Below are 22,384 nucleotides of genomic sequence, written 5' to 3'. Positions count from 1 at the left end.
CTATTAGAAGAAACAGTATAATATGTAATGCATTTAATTCTATTTTACTAGAATGGCAGTATAAATGATCTTACATGTAATTGCTTGAAGCCTAGCTGTAGTGTAATTAAAACTCTGACCCTGACAGTAGCCAGCTCAGCAGGCTTATGTCTTTCAGCATTATTATCTGCAGAGTTAGAGAGAAATTAATATGTATGCATGTGTATCTTTCTTCCCTCCACCGAGAAGGATGGCCTTGTGAACACTATCAGAGATAGTGTGCAGCTGCTTACCAGAGAGACAAAGGAACATACAGTAGCAACAACACCAAAAGTCAGGTCCACAGGTAAAACAACAAAATACAAGTCTCTGACGTCTCGGCCTTCGCCTTCAAGGAGTACATATTACAAATAAAACATTGCTTTATATACAATTCAGGCACTTCAATCAAAGATAATTAAACAATCAATTATTTAAAAATTTAATTAAACTGTCAGCATTCTCCAATTAAAATCCTCATTTAAGCCTCTAGGGTATAAAGTTCTGAACTTTAATATATGTAATAACCTTTGTTTAATTGTAAACTGGTCATCCCCACACTCACTAATCTGCTCTAAAATAGTAGCTTGTAACAATTTATCATTATTATGATGGTGCAGCTGCTTACCAGAGAGACAAAGGAACATATTAAGAAGACATTCATTCATTGTATTCGAACTAATCCAAGAGCCTTGGATTAGTAACATCTACAGGAAGACATTGTAACTGACCAGGTGCCTTACAAGGCTGTAATATTCTCATGGGAAAACTTTTAAAAAAAGCATTACATCAGCGTTAACTTATGGACTATAGTGATGTAAATGCCCTGTGACTGACCACGTCAGTAAGGTGGGCAAAAGCTGATTGCAAATGGTATATAATTGAGGGTATTTCCTGAATGTAATTAGTCAAAACTCTATACATGTTATGTATGGTTTTTTGCCTCCTAATGTACATTAGTAAAGAAACGTTATTTGAACCTTGAGCATCCTGTGTTATTGACTGTCATTTTGAAAAGCCTAATGATTTTTACAGTCTGATTTTAACAATTTATTTGACATTTTGGTCCTTCTGAAGCCGGAATTCCCTTGGTAAGCTGCAGGTCAGAGTGCATGGGTGGTAATAAATCTGCGCAGGAGAAGCTGCCAAAACAAATGGTTCTTCTTAAAGTGAAAAGACTTCCGACTGAATTGTTGTGTGTAAAGAGGCTGTCCACTTTCTGATCTGTGGCTGAAAAGCGGAAAACTGGGCCCCAAGAAGAAAAATATGCAGTCATAAATGGGAGGCTCAGGTAAGAAGAATTTCCCTCTTTGTCTTTGTTTTAGATCAGGGACCAGGTTACACTGTACTGTTATTGAGATTTGTGATAGCAGGACGAGAATGTATTGAAGTACTGTATATTTGGTCATAGATCAGGGGAAAAACAAAGCAAAGTAAACAGTCATTCTAGACACTACTGTGGATATAGGGAAGAAGATACCACGTGGTACAAGAGAAGGGTTACGTAACAGTCTTTTTTAAGACATGGGAAATCAGTGCACTGAGAGATCACGAGATCCGCCCCTAACGGATAATGTGAAGTATATGCAATTGCAGCAAGCAGATAATGTGAGATATTTTGCAAAATGTGTTAACAAATATGAATTTGATGGTAAACTAGATAAACTTTCACTAGTTAAACTCCTTAAACAAGCTTAAATCTGATGCAGGACGTCAGGCAAAAAAACAGCACCAACTAGGCATACCTCAAGCACACAGGTGGATTGAGGAAGCAAATTGTAGAAAAACAGAAGCTTAGAAAATTCTGAAACATTTTTAGACAACAGAGTGAAAGGTCTGACAGACAGAATCTCTGAGAAATGGAAACTTAGAGCAGACTGGACTTGCATTAATTAATGCATACAACAGGAAAATGAGACAATAGATGGATATTATGCTAGATTATTAGAATGCTTTAAACAACAATTAAAAAATAATGCATTTTAAAGGTTGCATTGCCTCTGTCAGTAGCTTTATTACAAAGCATATGATAGATCACTGAACAAGCAGGCTGCAAGCCTTACTTGAGTATGCTAGACGTACTGAAAGACACTTTAATAGTAAAAGAAAAAAAAGGCACAAGTCTTCACTGCTGAAGACGGAGCTGAAATATTTGTATTACAGTCAGATAAAAAGGGCATCTAGCTAGGGACTGTAAACAAAATAAGAAAGCAATGACAGAAGATAAAGGAGATGAGGACTGACTATATGATAGTGATAATAACCAAAAATCATCAGGAAAGGTTAATAAACAAAAAGAAAATGTAAATGTAGTAGAGGGAATAAAGGAAGTGCAAGTAGATAATGAGGAAAGTGAAGTTTTAGATTTAGCCTTATTGAGCTTAGAGCTCTATTTGGCGGACACGAAACCGGAAGTTACACTCCTGGTGGAAGGGAGGGAAGTGAAATTTTTGTGTGATTCAGGGGCATCACGGACTTTGATACATCCCTCAAAGTTACCGGAACACTCTGAATCACCTGATTATATATTAGTGAAAGCAGCAAACGGACAGCTATACAGGAAACCACTTTCCCATGATATAGCGATAACTGACCCTATTTCAGGTATGACCCAGAGAAGTAAGATAGTACTTTCTACCAAATGTCCAGTGAATTTACTGGGAAGAGACCTTATGCAGCTTTTTGGCATAGCAGTAGTTCCTACCATGAAAGGTATGGAGGCACAAAGACAAATGGATACTTTTGTGATGCGATCGGAGGGTGAAGCCTACTATTGGTACAGCCAGGACCTAGTTACGACTGGTCCAGGGGCAGTAACCGAAGAACTGATGAACGTAGCCATCAGTAAGGTACCCTCCCTTCACATTGATCAACAGCATTTGTTACATTGTACTCTGTACTATTGCCTTCACATTGATCAGCAGCATTTGTTACATTGTACTCTGTACTATTGACGTAGCCATCAGTAAGGTACCCTCCCTTCACATTGATCAGCAGCATTTGTTACATTGTACTCTGTACTATTGTAGTACACCAGGACCTGATAAAGAATATGAGGAGAAATTGTTCAGAAATCCTGCAAATAGGTTAGTATTACGAACCCTGTACTGGGATACTGAAGGTAATAGCGTGGTGAGTTGTTCATTACCCCAGGAATTCACGGGACTGTATAAGTCCAACTGGCTACCGCATGTCAGCTTAACCAAACATAAAAATGCCAGATGGGTAGATCTGGGTGAAAAAGTGACAAGATGGGAAAGGCAAACTGACTTGGAGTTATCAGAACAAGGAATACAAAAGCAAAAACTGAATTGGTTAATGCAAGCACGTCCAGCTGTTCACTTGGACAGCTGATTGATGTTCCTACTGGAAGAGGACGAAAAAGCTTTGTGTGATATACCAAGCACTCTTTGGTCAACAGGGAAATCAGATGTAGGGCTTATTCGGACAGCAGGTCCAGTAGCCATCACACCAAAGTCAGCATTTAGACCACAAAAGAAACAATACCCTTTGAGAAAAGATACAGAACAGGGAATTAAGCCTATAATAGCAGCATTACTTAAGAAAGGAGTACTGGTTGAATCTTTGGATTCACCATGTAATACCCCTCTATTTCCTGTTAGGAAAGCAAACGGGGAATGGCGGATGGTACAGGATTTACTTTTCGATACAGGTTCTGTGAGATCACAGGACAAAGTGGCACTGTATTTACCTGTTACACAAAAGGGAATTGTTTGTTTTTACAAAAATGATACGCTCCAAGTTGGTTGGAGTAATTGCAACATAACTGTGTCTTATAAATGTTATATAAAAGCAAAAGATCAGAGTATTAGTTGTAGCACGAATTATGATTCATATTTGAGCTTAATGAAAACAACATTGAAAGATGTACAGAAAAATCCTGAATTGTATAAACAATTGTCAGTTATAGACAGGAAAATGTTTCATTCAGAGTTAACCCGCATCAGTACTAAAGTAGAAAATTGTTATTTTGTTTGTGGGAAAAAAGCATATAAGTGGTTACCTGAGAATTGGTCCGGCAGTTGTTTTTTGGGTTATCTGGTTCCAGCAATAAGACATACTGCAGAATTGCCTCTGGGTAAGATACGGAATGTGAGAGATATAGCTCAGAAAACTGGGGACTCAGTCAAGAAACCTGCTAATCCAGTGGGTAAAATCGAAGCTGATTGGAAAGATCATTCATCCGTAAAAGATAAAGAGAAATTAACTCATATGGACTTGAGTGACAGTGTTATATCCTGGGATGGAATAATCCCGGCCTATGGAGCAGTCAAATCGATCTGGGAACTGAGAAAATTGTCGAAACTTCTCGAAGTAATGAGTAATGCGACTTTTTCTGCTCTCGAACTTGTGACTGATGAACTGAATGCAATGAGAACTGTTGTGTTACAGAACCGAATGGCTCTTGACTTCACCCTAGCGGCGAGAGGTGGTACTTGCGCGCTTATCAAAGAAGAATGCTGTGCGTACATCCCAGACAATGAGCACGAAATCAATGATCACCTAGAGGTAATTCAGCAAGTATCAGCAATGGCGGAACCAGGCCCAAACCCACTGACGAACTTTTTCCAGAATCTTTTTGGGGGGTGGGGTTCAATCCTAATGAATATTTTGATAGCTATTTGTGTAGTTTTGCTCATATTGGGAGCATGTGTTTGTTGCGGGATACCTTGTGTGAAAAGATTAGTTAGAGATTTTGTTGATGTATCCGTAACTGAAACTATGTATCAAGACCTGGAGCTGAATCTGTTAATACCAAATGAAATTCTTTCTGAAATATAAAGCAAATGACTTGCCTAGTTGAAAGTCCCAGAGGGGAAGATACTAGGGAATGAAATAATGTTGTTTATGTTTCTGAATAGAATGAAAAGCATTAAAAGGAGGGAGAATGTTAGAAAAATATGTACTTAAACATATACAGAATGCTAGGAAAATATGTGCTTAGACATATATAAACTATTAGAAGAAACAGTATAATATGTAATGCATTTAATTCTATTTTACTAGAATGGCAGTAGAAATGATCTTGCATGTAATTGCTTGAAGCCTAGCTGTAGTGTAATTAAAACTCTGATCCTGACAGTAGCCAGCTCAGCAGGCTTATGTCTTTCAGCATTATTATCTGCAGAGTTAGAGAGAAATTAATATGTATGCATGTGTATCTTTCTTCCCTCCACCGAGAAGGATGGCCTTGTGAACACTATCAGAGATAGTGTGCAGCTGCTTACCAGAGAGACAAAGGAACATATTAAGAAGACATTCATTCATTGTATTCGAACTAATCCAAGAGCCTTGGATTAGTAACATCTACAGGAAGACATTGTAACTGACCAGGTGCCTTACAAGGCTGTAATATTCTCATGGGAAAACTTTTAAAAAAAGCATTACATCAGCGTTAACTTATGGACTATAGTGATGTAAATACTCTGTGACTGACCACGTCAGTAAGGTGGGCAAAAGCTGATTGCAAATGGTATATAATTGAGGGTATTTCCTGAATGTAATTAGTCAAAACTCTATACATGTTATGTATGGTTTTTTGCCTCCTAATGTACATTAGTAAAGAAACGTTATTTGAACCTTGAGCATCCTGTGTTATTGACTGTCATTTTGAAAAGCCTAATGATTTTTACAGTCTGATTTTAACAATTTATTTGACAAAGAACTTCCCTTTAAGGTGAAAGCTCACTCTACCAGATCTGTTTCTACTTCGGTAGCCTTTCAAGCAAAGATTCCTATAGATAACATCTGTGCAGCAACAACATGGGCTTCACCTCATACATTTATTACACACTACAAATTGGACGTGGCTTCCAGGAACAGGTCTTCCTTTGGTTACACAGTACTCAGGAGCATTTTCCAGTGAGCCACCCAAGATAAAGGTGCTAGGGACCCTGTCCCAAGTGTAAGAATGAAGGCGAGATAGGACTACAGAACATAAAGAAGTTATGTACTTACCATAACATTCGATGTTTGTAGTCCAGCTTGCCCTTCATTCTTACAAACCCTCCCTCCTGCCCTCTCCTTGAGGACCTGGGGCTAGTGTAACTACTGCCTTATCTCTATGTTGAGACTTTTCTACATGGTTTGTTCTTTGTCTCTGTATATTTACTTCTTGAAACAAACAAGATCTGGGATACATTAGCAGTGCATTATGGGATACCTCCTAGCCACGAGCCAACCAGAATATTTTGAGCTAGAGAATTGCCGAGTCGGAGCCGAGGTTAGGCTCCAAACCCAAGTGTAAGAATGAAGGGCGAGATGGACTACAAACATCAAATGTTATGGTAAGTACATAACTTCTTTTTCTATAGCAACTATGCTAAAATAGACTGCTGCCATAGATTGTAATGTAAGATCCATGCTAAGGAGCTGGTATTGCTTGTTTAAACCTTGGTTTATTAAATAAAAAACAAAGATGAGCACTTTCACACTTGTCAAAGATCTAAGTTATATTTTCCAAATAAAAAGACATGCAAATTGCAATGAAGGCATTAATCCAAGAGCACTTACACAGATCACATTCAATGACAGTGATTGGAACAGTGGTAAATACATAGTTTGCATTTTTATTGTGTTTGGTGCTGTTTATTCCTTATCTAGGTAAGTACAAAGTCAGTGTCTGGCTTCTTTATTCATTTTTTTCTGAAATACTTTCTAGACTCATACAAAGTTGCTAAATCCTAATTACACCTCTGCCCTTAACAGCATGCTTCTTTTTTGAGTTTGGATAACCACCATGCTCCTTCCTTCTGACATAACAGTATTTTACACAGATGTGAATCTCACTACCATCTGTTTTATTATTTACTTTAGTAATATAACAAAAATGCATGAGAAGATGTTTACATTATTTGATATTTCACTTAGCACACTGATTAGCAGTCAATGCATATTGAGTTTGGACTTACTTTGATGAGTAATAATGTATATATTACTTGTTACTTATAATTCAGATCTCATATATAACACGGTGGTGGTGCTGCAGTAGCGCTGTCGCCTCACAGACACTGTCCAGTTCGATTCTCAGCTAGAGCGTCTTCTGCGTGTTGACATGCGTGAATGGATGTACCTTCGTTGAAGGTTGTGCATCAGGGCTGGTAACTCGGCACGTAAAAATCAACTACCAGTCATTAGCAGACCAGAGTTCTGCTGTGGTGACCCCTAACCGGAAAAAGCCGAAAGACACAACAACTTATAATTCAGATCTGATGAAGCTCTGACAAGGGCAAAGGCACTCTGTTTTTGTATCTACTTAATAAACTACGGTTTGAAGAAGCAATACCAGTTTGAATGCTGTTTACTTGTATTTTATTATTATTATTTTTATTGTTGTTATTATTGACATTTGATTATTGAGAAAGTCTGACTGGATAGGAGCCCATTTTCAGCAGAGGCCTGGGAAGAAAAGCTTCAAAGTATTACAAACATTTGAAGAATAATAATTTTGCAGTCTTTAAAAATAATACAAAAAAAATTATAACAAATATAGACATAGTGTGAAAACATTGGCTAAAAATAGATACATGTTGTAGGATAATTAATAGAGAAATTTTAGCCAGTTTATAAATTAGTGGTAAGTTAGTATAATATAAACAGGAATTGCAATATGAAGTGAGAGAAAAGGAGGCTTATGGTATATTTAGAGAGAAAGCCTGGGGAGAGAAATTGATAGAAATAAGGATGTGAGTGAAGAAGGTAGAGTAAGGACATGTATAGTATGAATAGGTATTTGTTCACATTTAGGGTTATAGGTTATCCTGGTGTTGAGCAAGATCAGAGCCACCTTTTGGCTAGGAAAACTTTCAAGCTAGTTTTGAAGGATGGGAGGGAGCGAGGGTATTGACCTGATGGATAGATATAAGGAGTTCCAGGCCTTAGCCTAGCTTTAACTAGATCCTACATTAGAATTTATGACAATGGTCTGTTTTGGCAATTTGTACCAATATCGTTCCAGTTTATATATGTATGTACACACATACACATTCATACACACACACAGATGCACTGGAATTAATTAGGTATATTACAGACACTGCTGTTGTATTTATGGAGAATGACTGCATTTTAGAGGTCTTTACACTGGACAGTTTTGGCAAGTTGTTTTGTTATTAGCAACCACTATAAAACATATTGCTGCACTGTAGTCATACCAGTGTTGTGACCCTAGAATGATGTATTTATTTTTACTACAGTCCATGTTGTATATTTAGGTAACAAGTAGTTTTGAATTATTGCTGTGTTTCCTTTGGTGACTCGTTTGCTGGAGGGTATGTAGACGCCTTTACCTGGGTAATGATACCCAATGGCAGAGTAAGCTCTCTGGCTTCTTTGGCTATATGCATTTAGCTTCGGAGAAAATAATTTCACATGGTGAGTCAGCACACAGATCAGGAAAGGCTTTGAATAGAAATAGGGTGCTCATTAATTGAAATACTATGATATGTTTTCTTGTTAAAATGTGTCAGTGTGTCAAATAAATATTTCTTTCATAACTTATACCTGGACGAGTTTACATGGGGTGTCATGTTATCAAATGAAAGAATACATAATCCTCAAAAATGTAATTATCATCTGGTGTATAACTACAACTGTTTTCTAGATGTTTATATTTACTTGGCAATAAAACATGCAGAATCATCACATTTATATAAATATTTTATGTGGTGTCCACTTGGAAGCATTGTAGAAGATTGAAAAACAGCATTTCATAGACCCAGTCAGCATACAGGTTTTCACAACTTCCTGTCTGAGTGTTTAATTAAGCAGTAACCGATGACATGGTGTGGTATATTGAAGATTTTGTTGGTGTGGTTCACCCGAGTGATTAAATAAAGCCAACCGTGGGTAAATGTCAATATACCACAGTTATTGCTATTATACAATGACATTATTTAAGAAAAAAAAACTTTTTTCTTAAATAATGTCTTTGTATAATGGCGCATTACTGTTCTTCCGCAGGTGGTGGTATACTGCTTCCTTGTGTTGATGTACTGCACATGTGTATGAGACTTGCATTCCTACGCATATCCAGTACATCAATGCTTTGCAACGGAAGCAACATAGAAAAATAAAGTCTCAGTCACTCCATTTTTTTTTGTATTTATTAAAAAAAAAAAAAAGATTTTGGACAATTTATACCAACAGAAAAAAGTCTGGGTGGGACTTTTTTCTGTTGGTGTATTGTGGGATTTACAATGGGCACGCTGGCCAATTAGCATGCACATTTTGGAATATTAATGGGGGGAGGGTCATTGTATAATAAGGGATATACTATGATTTGTTTTCATTCAGAGTTATGAATATGCACCATAATAATATTTCCTTTAATAATATGAGCCAAAACAAAGTTCAGCTCAAATGAAATGGTATGTTATGCAGTAAAATTCTCTAGTGATTTCTGCCATCATTTTGTAAGTATTTGTCTTTATATATTAATGGAATATGTATAAATATCATAATTGTGTGAATATCTTAACCAATGTCTACTTGGAGGCATTGTGGAACATCATTTATAGGACCAGTCAGCACAAAGGTTTAGGAATGCCCAAGACAAAAATTAGATGGGTTAGTAAGTGAGATACTGTGATTTGTTATTCAATATTATGAATGTGTGTGATATTAACACCAAAATTAAATTCGGCAGAACTACTTATTGCCTTCCTCAAAGTAAACAATTATAAACAAATATGAATTACTGTCCTTTATATCCCTCCTAGCGACAACACAGCTATATGAGAAGAAATCCTACTTTGGATATCCTTAACATTTCCACAAGAAAAAAATATTACCAGCTGATGTGAATGTCAGTTGTTGGACATAAACTCTTAACTCCCCTACATCTAGCATGAACTTATATGGTTTCACACAGCTAATTAATAGGGTTCCTATTATATGATTGAAGATGCAATCCTTCAAATACGTCTTGATTGAACTTGAAAGCACGAATCAGAAAAATAGCAAAACGGCATATAAGTGATTTCTTTCCCTGGGAAAGAAATTGCTTGGCTGCCTCCATTACTTTGCCATTTTCATCACTGTAGTGCGATCTCAGAGTTGGTATATGTAAGTAGGGGGGGTGTGGGGGGCACAGCCCCCCACATCAGGGGGGCGGGGGGGGGGCGAAGCCCGCCACTTTATGTAATGTTTTGATGTTTTTATTTTTATTTATTTATTTATTTATTGTGGAACAGCGATTTTTTTTTTCCCTGGGAAAAAAATTGTTGTTCCTAGTGTTTGGGATTGTAAGCTTTTGCTTACATGGGGTCGATAAATCAGCATTCACTTTTTTAAGTCTTCGCTGATTTAATATAGACCCAATTAATAGCCCCACACATTAAAGCATCAAATTCTCTATTAGACTGGATACTAGTACTAGACCGTAGCAAATACTCCATCACAGGTACAATGTCAGACTCTCTCAGTGATCATCTCCCAGTCTATATGACAAGACATCTCACACATGTAGCTGAACAGCATATTTATAAAACACCACGTAACCTTTCCATGTTTAACCCATAAATGTTCATTACTACACTATCATCTATTAACTGGAAAGTCCTAAAAATCCTCCCATTAGATGATGCTGTAATAGAATTCAATACCACTTTTTTAGCTATCCTAAATAGTCTTACACCTCCTAGAAGGAAGAGACTGTAAACAAGTAATGCAGTTTAGCTCTCCGAAAAGAATAGTATGCTAATGCGGTATAGCAAAAAAGCATGGAAAGAATGTCAAAAATATAAAACACCTCAACATCTTCACTCGATAACTCAACACTCAAAATGGCAAAGCAGTTCAACTGTTATTTCATAGCTAGTATAGCATCTCTAACCAACAATTCCTCAACATCTAATTCCAGCCCTATCCAACAGCCACATATCATCATATCCACTTTCTCCTTCCAACCTGTGCCCACTTCCTATATAAAACTACTCTTAAAAATCTTTAACCATGCTCTTCTTCAGCTGATGACCTTCCAAGTGAGTACCTAAAAACAGCAGCCAGTAGCATTGTTTATCCTTTCTCAATCCTTATAAACAGGTCAGGTCACAAATCCCATGTTCCATCTCCCTGGAAAAAGTCCCACATTATCCCTCTACACAAAGGATGAAATTCAACAGACATGAATAACTTTAGACCAATAGCAGTCATATCTCATCTTGCCAGAATACTTGAAAAATGTTTTCAAAATCAATTTCTAGACTAGCTCCTGCAGGAAGAACGCTTATCCCCTACACAACATGGCTTCTATCTTTCCCATAGTACTAGCACTGTCCTTCCAACCTATACAGATACTGCCAATAAAGCTAGAAATAATGGCAAACTGGTCTCTTCCTTATTTTTAGACTTGTCTAGAGTCTTCAACACAGTTTGTCACAACAAACGTCTTCAAATTTCCTCACTAGGTCTCTCTTAGCCCACCCTTCTGTGGTTCATAAGCTACCTGTCCAATAGGTATCAGTTAGTAAAATGGCACTCTGTGTTCTCTACTTGCCTCCTAGTCATCATTGGTGACCACAAGGCTCTATCCTTGCTCCCCTCCTCTTTAACACTTTTACCAACACTCTATACTTCCACACAAGGCCACCATAATACAAAATGTAGATGACTCCACTCTCATTTGGACATCTTTCAATGTGGTACATCTCCAAAAAATTACTCAGAAAACTTTAGCAGCCACTGAAACATGGCTTCGTAATTCGCAATTCATGCTCAACCTAAAAAAGAACAAACTACTACTTTTTCCCCAAATTTCCCTCTCATGAAAAAACAAAATTTAATGTTCTCTCTCATGATAATACAACCATTGAAGTCACTTCTCACAGCAAACTGTTAGGGGTGATAATGGATGATAATCTTACATTCGACCTGCATATACAAAAAATTGCATAAGAACAACTCATCATACCAAGAACAAAATGATGTATCCAAAGGCTCAACAGGAACAAAAAAGTTCAAAATGACTTAAATAAAACTCTGTTTTAATGAAAAATAATAATAAAGAATTCACATCAAGCGCTTTCGCCTGGAGGCATACCAGGCTTTTTCAAGATAAACCATGGTCAAAAATTCAAGGCTTAAATACTTTCTAGCCCATATCATGTGACTAGAATAGTAACTAATAAAATATGCAAATCAGATGTTAAAGTGCCAACAGTAATTCATTCATTCAATAAAATTATACAATGTCTGATAACCAACAAAATTGTACAAAATATTATGAAAACGTGTTTAAAATACAACTCGTAATAAAACGTGTGTGACAATTCTGTGAAGCTACAAACAAGCTTAAAAAACTTTAAAACAGTCTTAAAAAATTATTTTTGTGTCTAAAAGATCTATTAAGAACTGTTGGTTTCAAAGACCTCTGTTAAACATATAAAAAAATAACCAAAATATGGAAAATCCACTCAAAACAAAATATTGTGCAAAATAACTAAAATAAACAACCCATCTGAAAAATTTTTAATGTATGAAATCATAACTTGGCCCTCCTCAGTTTCAAAACACTCATAATACTAATGCTGTCATTTAAACCAGGGGGCTTAGTTGCGTTCAACTTGAGCTGCCACAACAATTCCTTATATTCAAGCCGGGTTTCCCAATCACCCCCTCTGCTGTTCTGCAGGACTTGCTCTAAGATTAAAAACTTAAGTTGCATATTATGGCATGTACTAAGATGCTTAAAAAAAGCATTATTTTCCTTTTTCTTGGAAACGTCATAAAGATGCTCATATAACCTCCTTCTAAGGGTTCTCTCAGTTTTACCTACGTAAAAACTGGAGCATTGAGTACAAAAACCAAAATAGACAACTCTTTTCGTACCACAGTTGTAAAGGCGTTCAGCCCTGAATTTAAACCTCCTAGAGGGAATGAAAAATGAACTGTCATTGTGCACATAAGGGCATTGTTTGCATGAACCACACTTGTACTTTCCAAGTTTCGGATAAAATCTTTATTTGTCCACACCAGGTCTGATCTCAAAGAGGCCCTTAAGGTTCATATCCCTTTTCCCAATAAAATGGGGATGCTCCTTAACAATCTGTTTAAAATCATCATGTTGTACCAAAATTGGCCAATATTTTTTAATTGATTGTTCAATTTTTGAGGAATCGAATCCCCAGAAAAGGTGTACACAAAACTATTTTGATATTCGATCTGTTCCGATGGTTTTGAAAAAATGCCACCAGATGCCCCCTTACCTAACAGAGGGTAGTAAATAGCCTCCCTACCAGCAATAACCTCCTCAGCCAAATTATTTACTAAATATGCTGGGTAACCCCTTTCATCAAAAAGTTGCTTTAGCAAATTAACCTCGTCAAGAAAAAGCTCCATTGTGCTACACATCCTTGAAGCACGTATGAGTTGTCCCTTCACGATACCCTTCTTCTGGTGAAAGGGGTGACCACTGTTGAAATGTAGGTAGGAATTAGAAAATGAATTTTTTCTATATATCTTAGATTGAAAAGTACCATTATTGACATCTTTAAGAAGGGCAACATCAAGATAATGCAATGGGACCGGATGGTGTCCCCGGCTGTGTGCTACACGAGCTAAATGAGGAATTAAACCCGCACATAAGGCAGCTGTTTAATCTCAGCCTTACCACAGGATACGTGCCCAAGGAGTGGCGTACGGCAACTGTGGTCCCACTCCACAAAGGCGGCGCTACTACGGACCCTGGTAATTACCGCCCCATAAGCTTAACAAGTCTAGTCTGCAAAGCTATGGAGAGGATCATAATGGAGCTCATAAACAAAGATATAGGGGACTTGCAGACATTGGACCCGACCCAGTTTGGCTTCGTCAAGGGAAGATCATGCCTTTTGAACTTGGTCGACTTCTTCGAAACAGTCACCAAGGCCATTGATGAGGGAAAGGCAGTCCATACAGCCTATCTTGACCTTGCAAAGGCTTTCGACACAATACCCCACTCGGGTATTGTAGAAAAACTTACCAGCTTAAATGTAAACCCATATGTCACAAGATGGGTTGCAAACTGGCAAGGACAGAACCCACAGGGTTAGAGTTGCTGGCGCTATGTCAGACTGTCACAAGTGGTGTCCCACAGGGCTCAGTCCTTGGCCCCCTATTGTTCGGCATCTACTTCTCAGAAGTACAGGCCAACATGGGAGGACTTTGGCTGACAAAGTTTGCAGGCGACTGCAAACTGGGCCATAGTGGAAAGTGCATCGGACACGGATATCCTTCAGAAGGGACTCACGGAAACAGATAGCTGGTGCCAGAGCCATGGCCTGAAGTTAAACGCAAAAATGTATAGTCATACCCTTCGGGAAAAACAAGGTAATCCCAAGCTACCATATAGGTGGCAATCCACTAAGCACAGAAGAGGTTATCAGGGACCTGGGGACCCAGGTTGACAGTGGCCTTTCTTTTGACACTCACGTTGCTAAAGTGGTTAGAAAGACCTTCTACATTGCCCACCTGATCATGAAGGATTCACATCCAGATCTAGTGAGGTCATTGTTCCCTGTACTCTTCACTTATCAGACCAATGATCGAGTACAATGCCCCATTCGGGATGTATCTCACCCGACATCTGCAGCAATTGGAGAGACCCCAAAAGTTCCTCACCAAAAGGATAAAGGGACTCCAAAATCTGTCATATGCTGCCAGATTGAAGAAACTCCAGCTCTATTCAGTCATACCGTCTGCTCAGAGGTGACATGTGCCTGACATACAAGGCCATGTCCAACCCGGAATTAATGGATATGCTCCACCTCAAAAATCGAAATCCACCAAAACCACTAGAGCAAGCGACTTAAACCTTAGCACGGATATAAATAGGACGTGCTGGAGGGATAGATTTATCACTCAGAGACTCCCCATGCTGTGGAATAAAATCCCGGTCCATGTGAGGCAGAGCACCTCGCTGACTCTGTTCAAGAGAAATCTTGACCTGTGGATGGGAGATCGGGAATCATCTCTGTGTCACTGCTGGACAGAGGCACAACAAACTAATGGGCACAGTATTTTTTCATATAACTAGGCTTATAAATGCCTTAGGGCAGATAGCCTAGTATAAACCTATGAACCTATGAACCTATGATCGCTGTTTACATTGTGAGTAAAAGCCAGAAAGAGGGTGGTAGAATTGATGTAAACCATAAAGTCTAAAAATTGATTTAAGGAGCCATCCCATAACAGACAAATATCGTTCAGGTATCGTTTATAGTGGGTGATGTGTTGAACCCAATACGTGGAAAAAACAAATTTGCTTTCCCAGTGGTGCAACACAATGTTTGCATAACTAGATGCACAAGCCGTGCCCATTGCTACACCCTTTTTCTGTTTGTAAATGTCGCCCTTAAAATAAATAAAATTGTTTTCTAGGACAATCTCCATGAATTCAACCAGTAATCCAATCGTGTTAGACCCTAAACCAGATTCAGCAGCTAGAGTATCGTTGAACCATTCTAACCCTACAGCATGAGGGATACTAGGGAATAACTCAACTATATCAATGGTGGCCATTAAAAGCTCTGATTTATAGAGATTCTGCTGGATGCCAGAGAGAAAGTCCCATGAATCTTTACAAACATGAGGTAAAGCAAAAGCAAATTTGTTGATGGTAAAATCAATGAATTTTCCTAAGGGCTCTGTTATTCCACCAGCTCCTGAGACAATAGGCCTGAAGTTCAAAGGATCTAGGCCCTTGTGTGTCTTGGGAATTCCAAAAATTGCAGGTATCCTTGGGTTTCTAACATGGAGATAGTTATATAGTTTCTCATTTATCACACCCTGTAATAAGTGATCCATGAGTAAATAAGAAATTTTAGAATGTGCTACATTCAATTCATTCCTAGAAACCAGTTCGTAATGCTCAATGTCCTGCAACATGTTGTGAATGTGGGTGTTGTATACCATGTTATACATTAAAACTACGCCCCCCACCCTTATCTGGCTTCATCACCCGAATGTCTTCATCACTAAGCCTCTTGATTAACTGACTAAGCTCTTGTCTGAAATTAACCGATGGAATATGAGACCTATTCAAACAAAAGTCTCGTAAATCTGCCTCCACGAAATCTTCAAATAATTTAAACAATGGGTTTAAGGGTGGGTTGAATGTGCTAGGCCTAGAGAGCCCTTCATTAATCTGAGTTTGACCTTTAAAATAGAAGGCAAGATTCAAGTGTCTAACAAAAAGCTTCAAGTCAACTAAAATGTTACATAAATCAACTCTACGTGATGGTACAAAGTGAAACCCTTTTGTAAAAAGATGCTATCAGTATAATTGTATATAACAAAATTATTCTTTTTAGTTAAAACACAATTGTCATGAGAACTTCTAAGAGCTTCATCAACAGAAATCCTATCAAATACATCACCTAAACTTATTGTCTGCGTGTTCTGTTCCACATCTGCAGTTGGTGCATTACATTCCTCCCCCCTGGTCTGCCTGGGGGATAGTGAAAATCCGATGGGCCACTCTGACTATTTTTCTGAGCAAGCCTCTCACTTCTTCTTGATATCTCTAGTTCATCACTTGGGACATTGTCATTGAAAACCATGTCACTGTTTTGGTTATGAAACTGTTTGGTGTCCTGCCTGTTTCTACCCAACAATGGGTAGGCCTTACCCTCCCTACATTCTATGAGGTCACGCTCCAGTTTCCTGATTTTACGATTCACAATTTTTAAACAATATCGATCTACTGCATTAAAAACACGATCATATTCTCTTTTAACACCTAAAAAATTCTTATGTTTCACCACAGAGTCGTTGAGTGATGTTACTTCTTCAAGTAGTAAACCAGCTTTTTCCTCATAGACCCTTATCATACATTCTAGCATTTCAAGCCCTGCCTTGTCAAAGATTTTAACCAAACTGTTGTAAAGAGATGAACCAGCCACAGCATTGTTTGGAAATTTATAACAGCGTAACCCCTTAGGGACACGCTGCACACGCAAACATTCCTTCATATAATCTATTTCTAATTGCGTGCTCTTAAATGCGTACAATTTGTCATTAAAAGTTTTAAAATCATGTTCAGCACAACTACTCGTGCTGTTGTTAACAGTAACAGTACCTTGTTTAAATTGAAATAGTTTTTTTGTCCACGAAATAAAATCAAAGTCTTTTTTCACAGAATTACTCTTAGTATTGCTGGCGCTGACTGGATTCAATTGCTGCTCCTGTGGATCGGTGTAGCCCAATAAAATCCCGCCAGGAACTTCCACTGTTGGGGAAACTCTGTTGTTAGGCCCCATAGTTGCTGTAGCAAATAAACTTAGTCCATTTTGCTGGTTGCCAGGCAATAAAGTCCCAGATTCAGAGTTTAGGGACAGTCAATTGAGTTAAAAGAAATACAATCTGTTTAAATTCACCACACGTAACTGGTGCATCATCAGTTTCGTCCCTTAACAATAGTTGCCTCCTAGTCATCACCGGTGACCACAAGGCTCTATCCTTGCTCCCCTCCTCTTTAACACTTTTACCAACACTCTATACTTCCACACAAGGCCACCATAATACAAAATGCAGATGATTCCACTCTCATTTGGACATCTTTCAATGTGGTACATCTCCAAATAATTACTCAGAAAACTTTAGCAGCCACTGAAACATGGCTTCGTAATTCACAATTCATGCTCAACCTAAAAAAGAACAAACTACTACTTTTTCCCCAAATTTCTCTCTCATGAAAAAACAAAATTTAACGTTCTCTCTCATGATAATACAACCATTAAAGTCACTTCTCACAGCAAACTGTTAGGGGTGATAATGGATGATAATCTTACATTCGACCCGCATATACAAAAACATTGCATAAGAACAACTCATCATAAACTAGGGATGCTTTACAAAGCCAAATATTTTCTCACCGATGCAACTAAAACTACACTTGCCACTACTTATCTCCTTCCCACTCTTCTTTATGGTGCTTCCATCTTTACTGACCTCCAGACTTCACAAAAATTAAAACTTGAACAATGCTTTAACAAAGTTGCTGAATTTGTAAAACATACCCCTTTCAGAACCCACCACTGTATAGCACTGAAAAGCCTAAATTAGTTTGAACTGCCATATCAACTAACATATACACAACTTCTTACCACCTATAAAATTATCCAGCATCCAACTGCCTGTCCAGCACTAAAAACATTCAATACAGCTATGTTTCCAGTCGGTCATTGTGATCCAGTGACCAAAAACTCCTATCTGTCTATAACCCTAGCAGATCTGCTGGGCATTGTCTATATTCGTACAAGCTTGCTAAGGTCTGGAACTCCTTGCCTCTATGCATCAGGTCTGTACCCACTCTCCCATCTTTCAAAACCACTCTGAAAGACTTCCTGACTAAAATCTGGCTCTGTTCTTGCTCAAAACCAGGATAAACTATACCACAAATGTGAACAAGTATCTTCTCATTCCGTATACCTCTTTACTACCCCTTCTTCACTTACTTCTTTAATTCTCTTCTCTGACTTTCTCTCTAAATATACCATAAGCCTGTTTCCCTCACTTTATATTGCAAATACTATTTTATTACACTAACTACCTTTAATTTCTCTACAAACTGTCTAAAATATATCTAAATATTAAATGATTGTCATAGTGGAAAGTGCATCGGACACGGATATCCTTCAGAAGGGACTCACGGAAACAGATAGCTGGTGCCAGAGCCATGGCCTGAAGTTAAAAATGTATAGTCATACCAAAAACAAGGTAACCCCAAGCTACCATATAGGTGGAAATCCACTAAGCACAGAAGAGGTCATCAGGGACCTGGGGACCCAGGTTGACAGTGGCCTTTCTTTTGACACTCACATTGCTAAAGTGGTTAGAAAGACCTTCTACATTGCCCACCTGATCATGAAGGGATTCACATCCAGATCTAGTGAGGTCATTGTTCCCCTGTACTCTTCACTTATCAGACCAATGATAGAGTACAATGCCCCATTCGGGATGTATCTCACCCGACATCTGCAGCAATTGGAGAGACCCCAAAAGTTCCTCACCAAAAGGATAAAGGGACTCCAAAATCTGTCATATGCTGCCAGATTGAAGAAACTCCAGCTCTATTCAGTCGCATACCGTCTGCTCAGAGGTGACATGTGCCTGACATACAAGGCCATGTCCAACCCGGAATTAATGGACATGCTCCACCTCAAAAATCCAAATCCACCAAAACCACTAGAGCAAGCGACTTAAACCTTAGCACGGATATAAATAGGACGTGCTGGAGGGATAGATTTATCACTCAGAGACTCCCTATGCTGTGGAATAAAATCCCGGTCCATGTGAGGCAGAGCACCTCGCTGACTCTGTTCAAGAGAAATCTAGACCTGTGGATGGGAGATCGTAGGTTTACCCCGGGAATCATCTCTGGGTCACTGCTGGACAGAGGCACAACAAACTAATGGGCACAGTATTTTTTCATATAAATAAATGCCTTAGGGCAGATAGCCTAGTATAAACCTATGAACCTATGAACCTATATACCTTGTATCAGTTCTTAACTAATGTTTTATTTATATTATGTCTAATTTGTTATAATTATTTAAACTGCAGATGTTTTGTTTTGTTTTTGAAGATTGTAAAATTATTGTTCTTAAAATTGTTTGTAATAATTTGGAGCTTTTCTCCCTGGGCCTTCACTGAAATTAGGCTTCTGCCCAGTTGGACTTTCCCGGTAATTAAATGTAAATCAATCAATCAGTCAATCAATAAATAAATACCTGTATAATTAGTTTGACATGCAAAAAACGTTTGTGGTACTTCATGGCATAAAATAAAAGCATATATCATGTTGGGAAATATCCTATTGGTACCTGGTGTCTAACAACTACCACTTTGCAGACAGACTTCATTAGCAATAAATATATATTTATGCATATGTTTATATTTTGCAAAAGATATCTGAGATAGTGCCCACATAGTAATATGATGGAACAGCATTTCCCTGAACAGCTCAGTCAGCATGTGGGACAGCAAGGTCTGTTGACCTAAATAAGGGGTAGTAAGTAAGAAAGTGTGATTTCTTTTTATGTCTGTCCCTTGTCTAGAACAAACTTCTAATTCATATGAAACAGAGCCCCTCCATGACTCTCTTCAAATGGAACCTGGATCAATGAATGAGTGACTGCAAATTCCTCCTGGAGTGGTGTCCATGTTCCTCCTGGACAGAGGAAGTTGTTATTAACTACCATAGACCCTTACCTCTGCAAACTTCACTCACCTAACCACTGACAATTGGGGCAACTTGGGGTAAATATGGCTAGGCTTGTAAGGGCTCTAGGGTCATTAGCCTAGTAACCTTCTGTGAACCTATAAGACAAATTATGAGTATATTTGCAGTAGGATGGAAAACTGTTTTCTCTGGAATTTAGCTCAGGCAAAGATAGGAAATCTGTAGGTGGCAGGAAGTGTGAAATTCCACTCAGGAATCTGCTGTCTCTTGTTGCTCATTGGAGGAATGTTGTAAGGAATCCGCTGTCTCTGGCTGCTCATGAAAAAACGTTTTACAATTGACACCTTTACTGTTGGGTGCCGTATATTAGAAATAAAGAATGGTATACTTACATGTTAGGTAATCTGCTATCTCTGGTTGTTTACAAGAGAAGTCTTCTGCAATATAAGCGTATACATCTGATGCATCATCTGCATGGAAAGAAGAAGAAGGGGAAGACATGGGCTAAATCATTATTGGTATTCCATTGTGAGTAACACTGGTAAATAATTTCCACTAATGCTTTATATCTGGTTACTATTTATTGTGATGTACAGTTCTGCATTCATTATGTTCAGTCTGCACAGTTGCTGCTTCAGTCTGCGTTTACTTTTAATAACTAAACAGTCTTAGGAACTTTTCATGTCACATATTATACCAAAGACATGTCATAGCCAGCATGGGGAACATAAACATGAACAACTAATACACAAATGATCGATATTGCTACATTGGTTACATTTCTGGTGACATGTATGCAGTGTAGGGTTTTATAACTGTAATGTCTGCACATCTTAATAAAGTAACCTTTATTTAAAGAGTGAAAAAAAAGGTTCACACTTTATTGAGCTGATCACATTTCACCTCAAAATCCCGTACCTCAATAAACAACTTTTATGAGACATCCTTTTAACTTCTTCAGAATGTTGTGCACTTTCCACAGATATTACATAATTTATTGCCTACCCCCAAGGTTATGGGTCTGCCCACTTTTATATTTTGATAACTGTTTCTTAAATAGTAATATAATATTCTATCTTCCGTTATGTAAGGTAAATTTTCCTAATGATGTAACTGCAGACTTATTTTTAGCCTCTTTGCCAAATCATATGCATAGTCTTTAGGTTAAATATGTATTCATTTATTTTTAGGTTATTTCAAACCATTACACAGTTTTGTGTCCCGTTATTGTGAAAGCTAGTGTGCATATTCACTTAAGAAGTTCTGTTGCAAATTAACTGTTTAACCCTTTGCTATATTGCCAGTTTACATGAATGAATATATATTGTAGTACCATGTTACAGAAAGTTAATAATATTTAAAAAATAAACAAATCTTATCATTTCTCAGTTAATGATTTTTAAATTATATTAGGAGATATGAAAGGGATGTACATTCTTAGAATGATCCTTTAGAGTACTAATGAAATAAAACAATAAAATCTTTTTACATAATATTTTAGTTGAATGTGTAATATGGATTTTAAAAGTTTATACTCTGCTAAAAGACCTACCTGGGAATTCAGTAAACTCTGCGTAGGCTTAGCGCGAAGCCTACACAGAGTTTTCCTGTTTGCAGAATGAGAAGCAGTGCTTATCGCATATGTGTGCTGCGCATCTCATTTATGTGGATACAAGAGAGGTTTCATGACTAGCAACAGTGTTGCTGGCCAGGAAACCATGAAAATCAGCATGAGCACATTTTGACAGGCAGACAAGTGTACTTAAGAACAAGCTTGTTCTGTGAGATTGTGCAAACAGCCATGGCGACTACCAGGGTTTAATTTAAGGAAATTAATATAGCACTAACACATTACAGGAAAGTGTAGTCAGTACAAAGTACAATACAAACATACTTTATACATACTGAAATAAAGGTTTGGTGGTGATCCTCTAGGGTACATAAACTGCACTGTAAATACTATTGTCTAGGGAAGTGTGTGTATCGAAAAGGGATATGCATATGAATTGTAGGAATGAAGAAAGGGGAAGAGGACAAGTGAAACATGGCAGTGTACACCAGATAAGGACATGTCAATATACGTTCACCCCAAAGCCAAGACAGTTGTAGTCTGAGCAGTAATCATATATATATAAATATATATATATATATATATATATATATATATATATATATATATATATA

The 22,384-nt window shown here is 37.8% G+C and overlaps 1 protein-coding gene across 1 annotated transcript in view; it reads right to left on the bottom strand.

The window, feature by feature from the left end:
* The window catches only part of LOC122808192 (guanylate-binding protein 2-like), a 994,936-nt gene extending 974,235 nt beyond the window's left edge, over nucleotides 1–20,701 (bottom strand). Inside the window, exon 1 of the mRNA XM_044079160.1 lies at nucleotides 20,593–20,701. Within this exon, the coding sequence (XP_043935095.1) occupies nucleotides 20,593–20,701 (109 nt within the window). The remainder of the gene's footprint in view (nucleotides 1–20,592) is intronic.
* Nucleotides 20,702–22,384: the final 1,683 nt, after the last annotated feature.

The sequence above is a fragment of the Protopterus annectens genome, chromosome 8.part0 (genome assembly GCF_019279795.1).
Source record: "Protopterus annectens isolate FY-2018-M chromosome 8.part0, PAN1.0, whole genome shotgun sequence".
NCBI lineage: Eukaryota > Metazoa > Chordata > Ceratodontiformes > Protopteridae > Protopterus > Protopterus annectens.
Note: the sequence above shows the minus strand (reverse complement) of the source record. Positions and strands in the feature narration are given on the sequence as shown.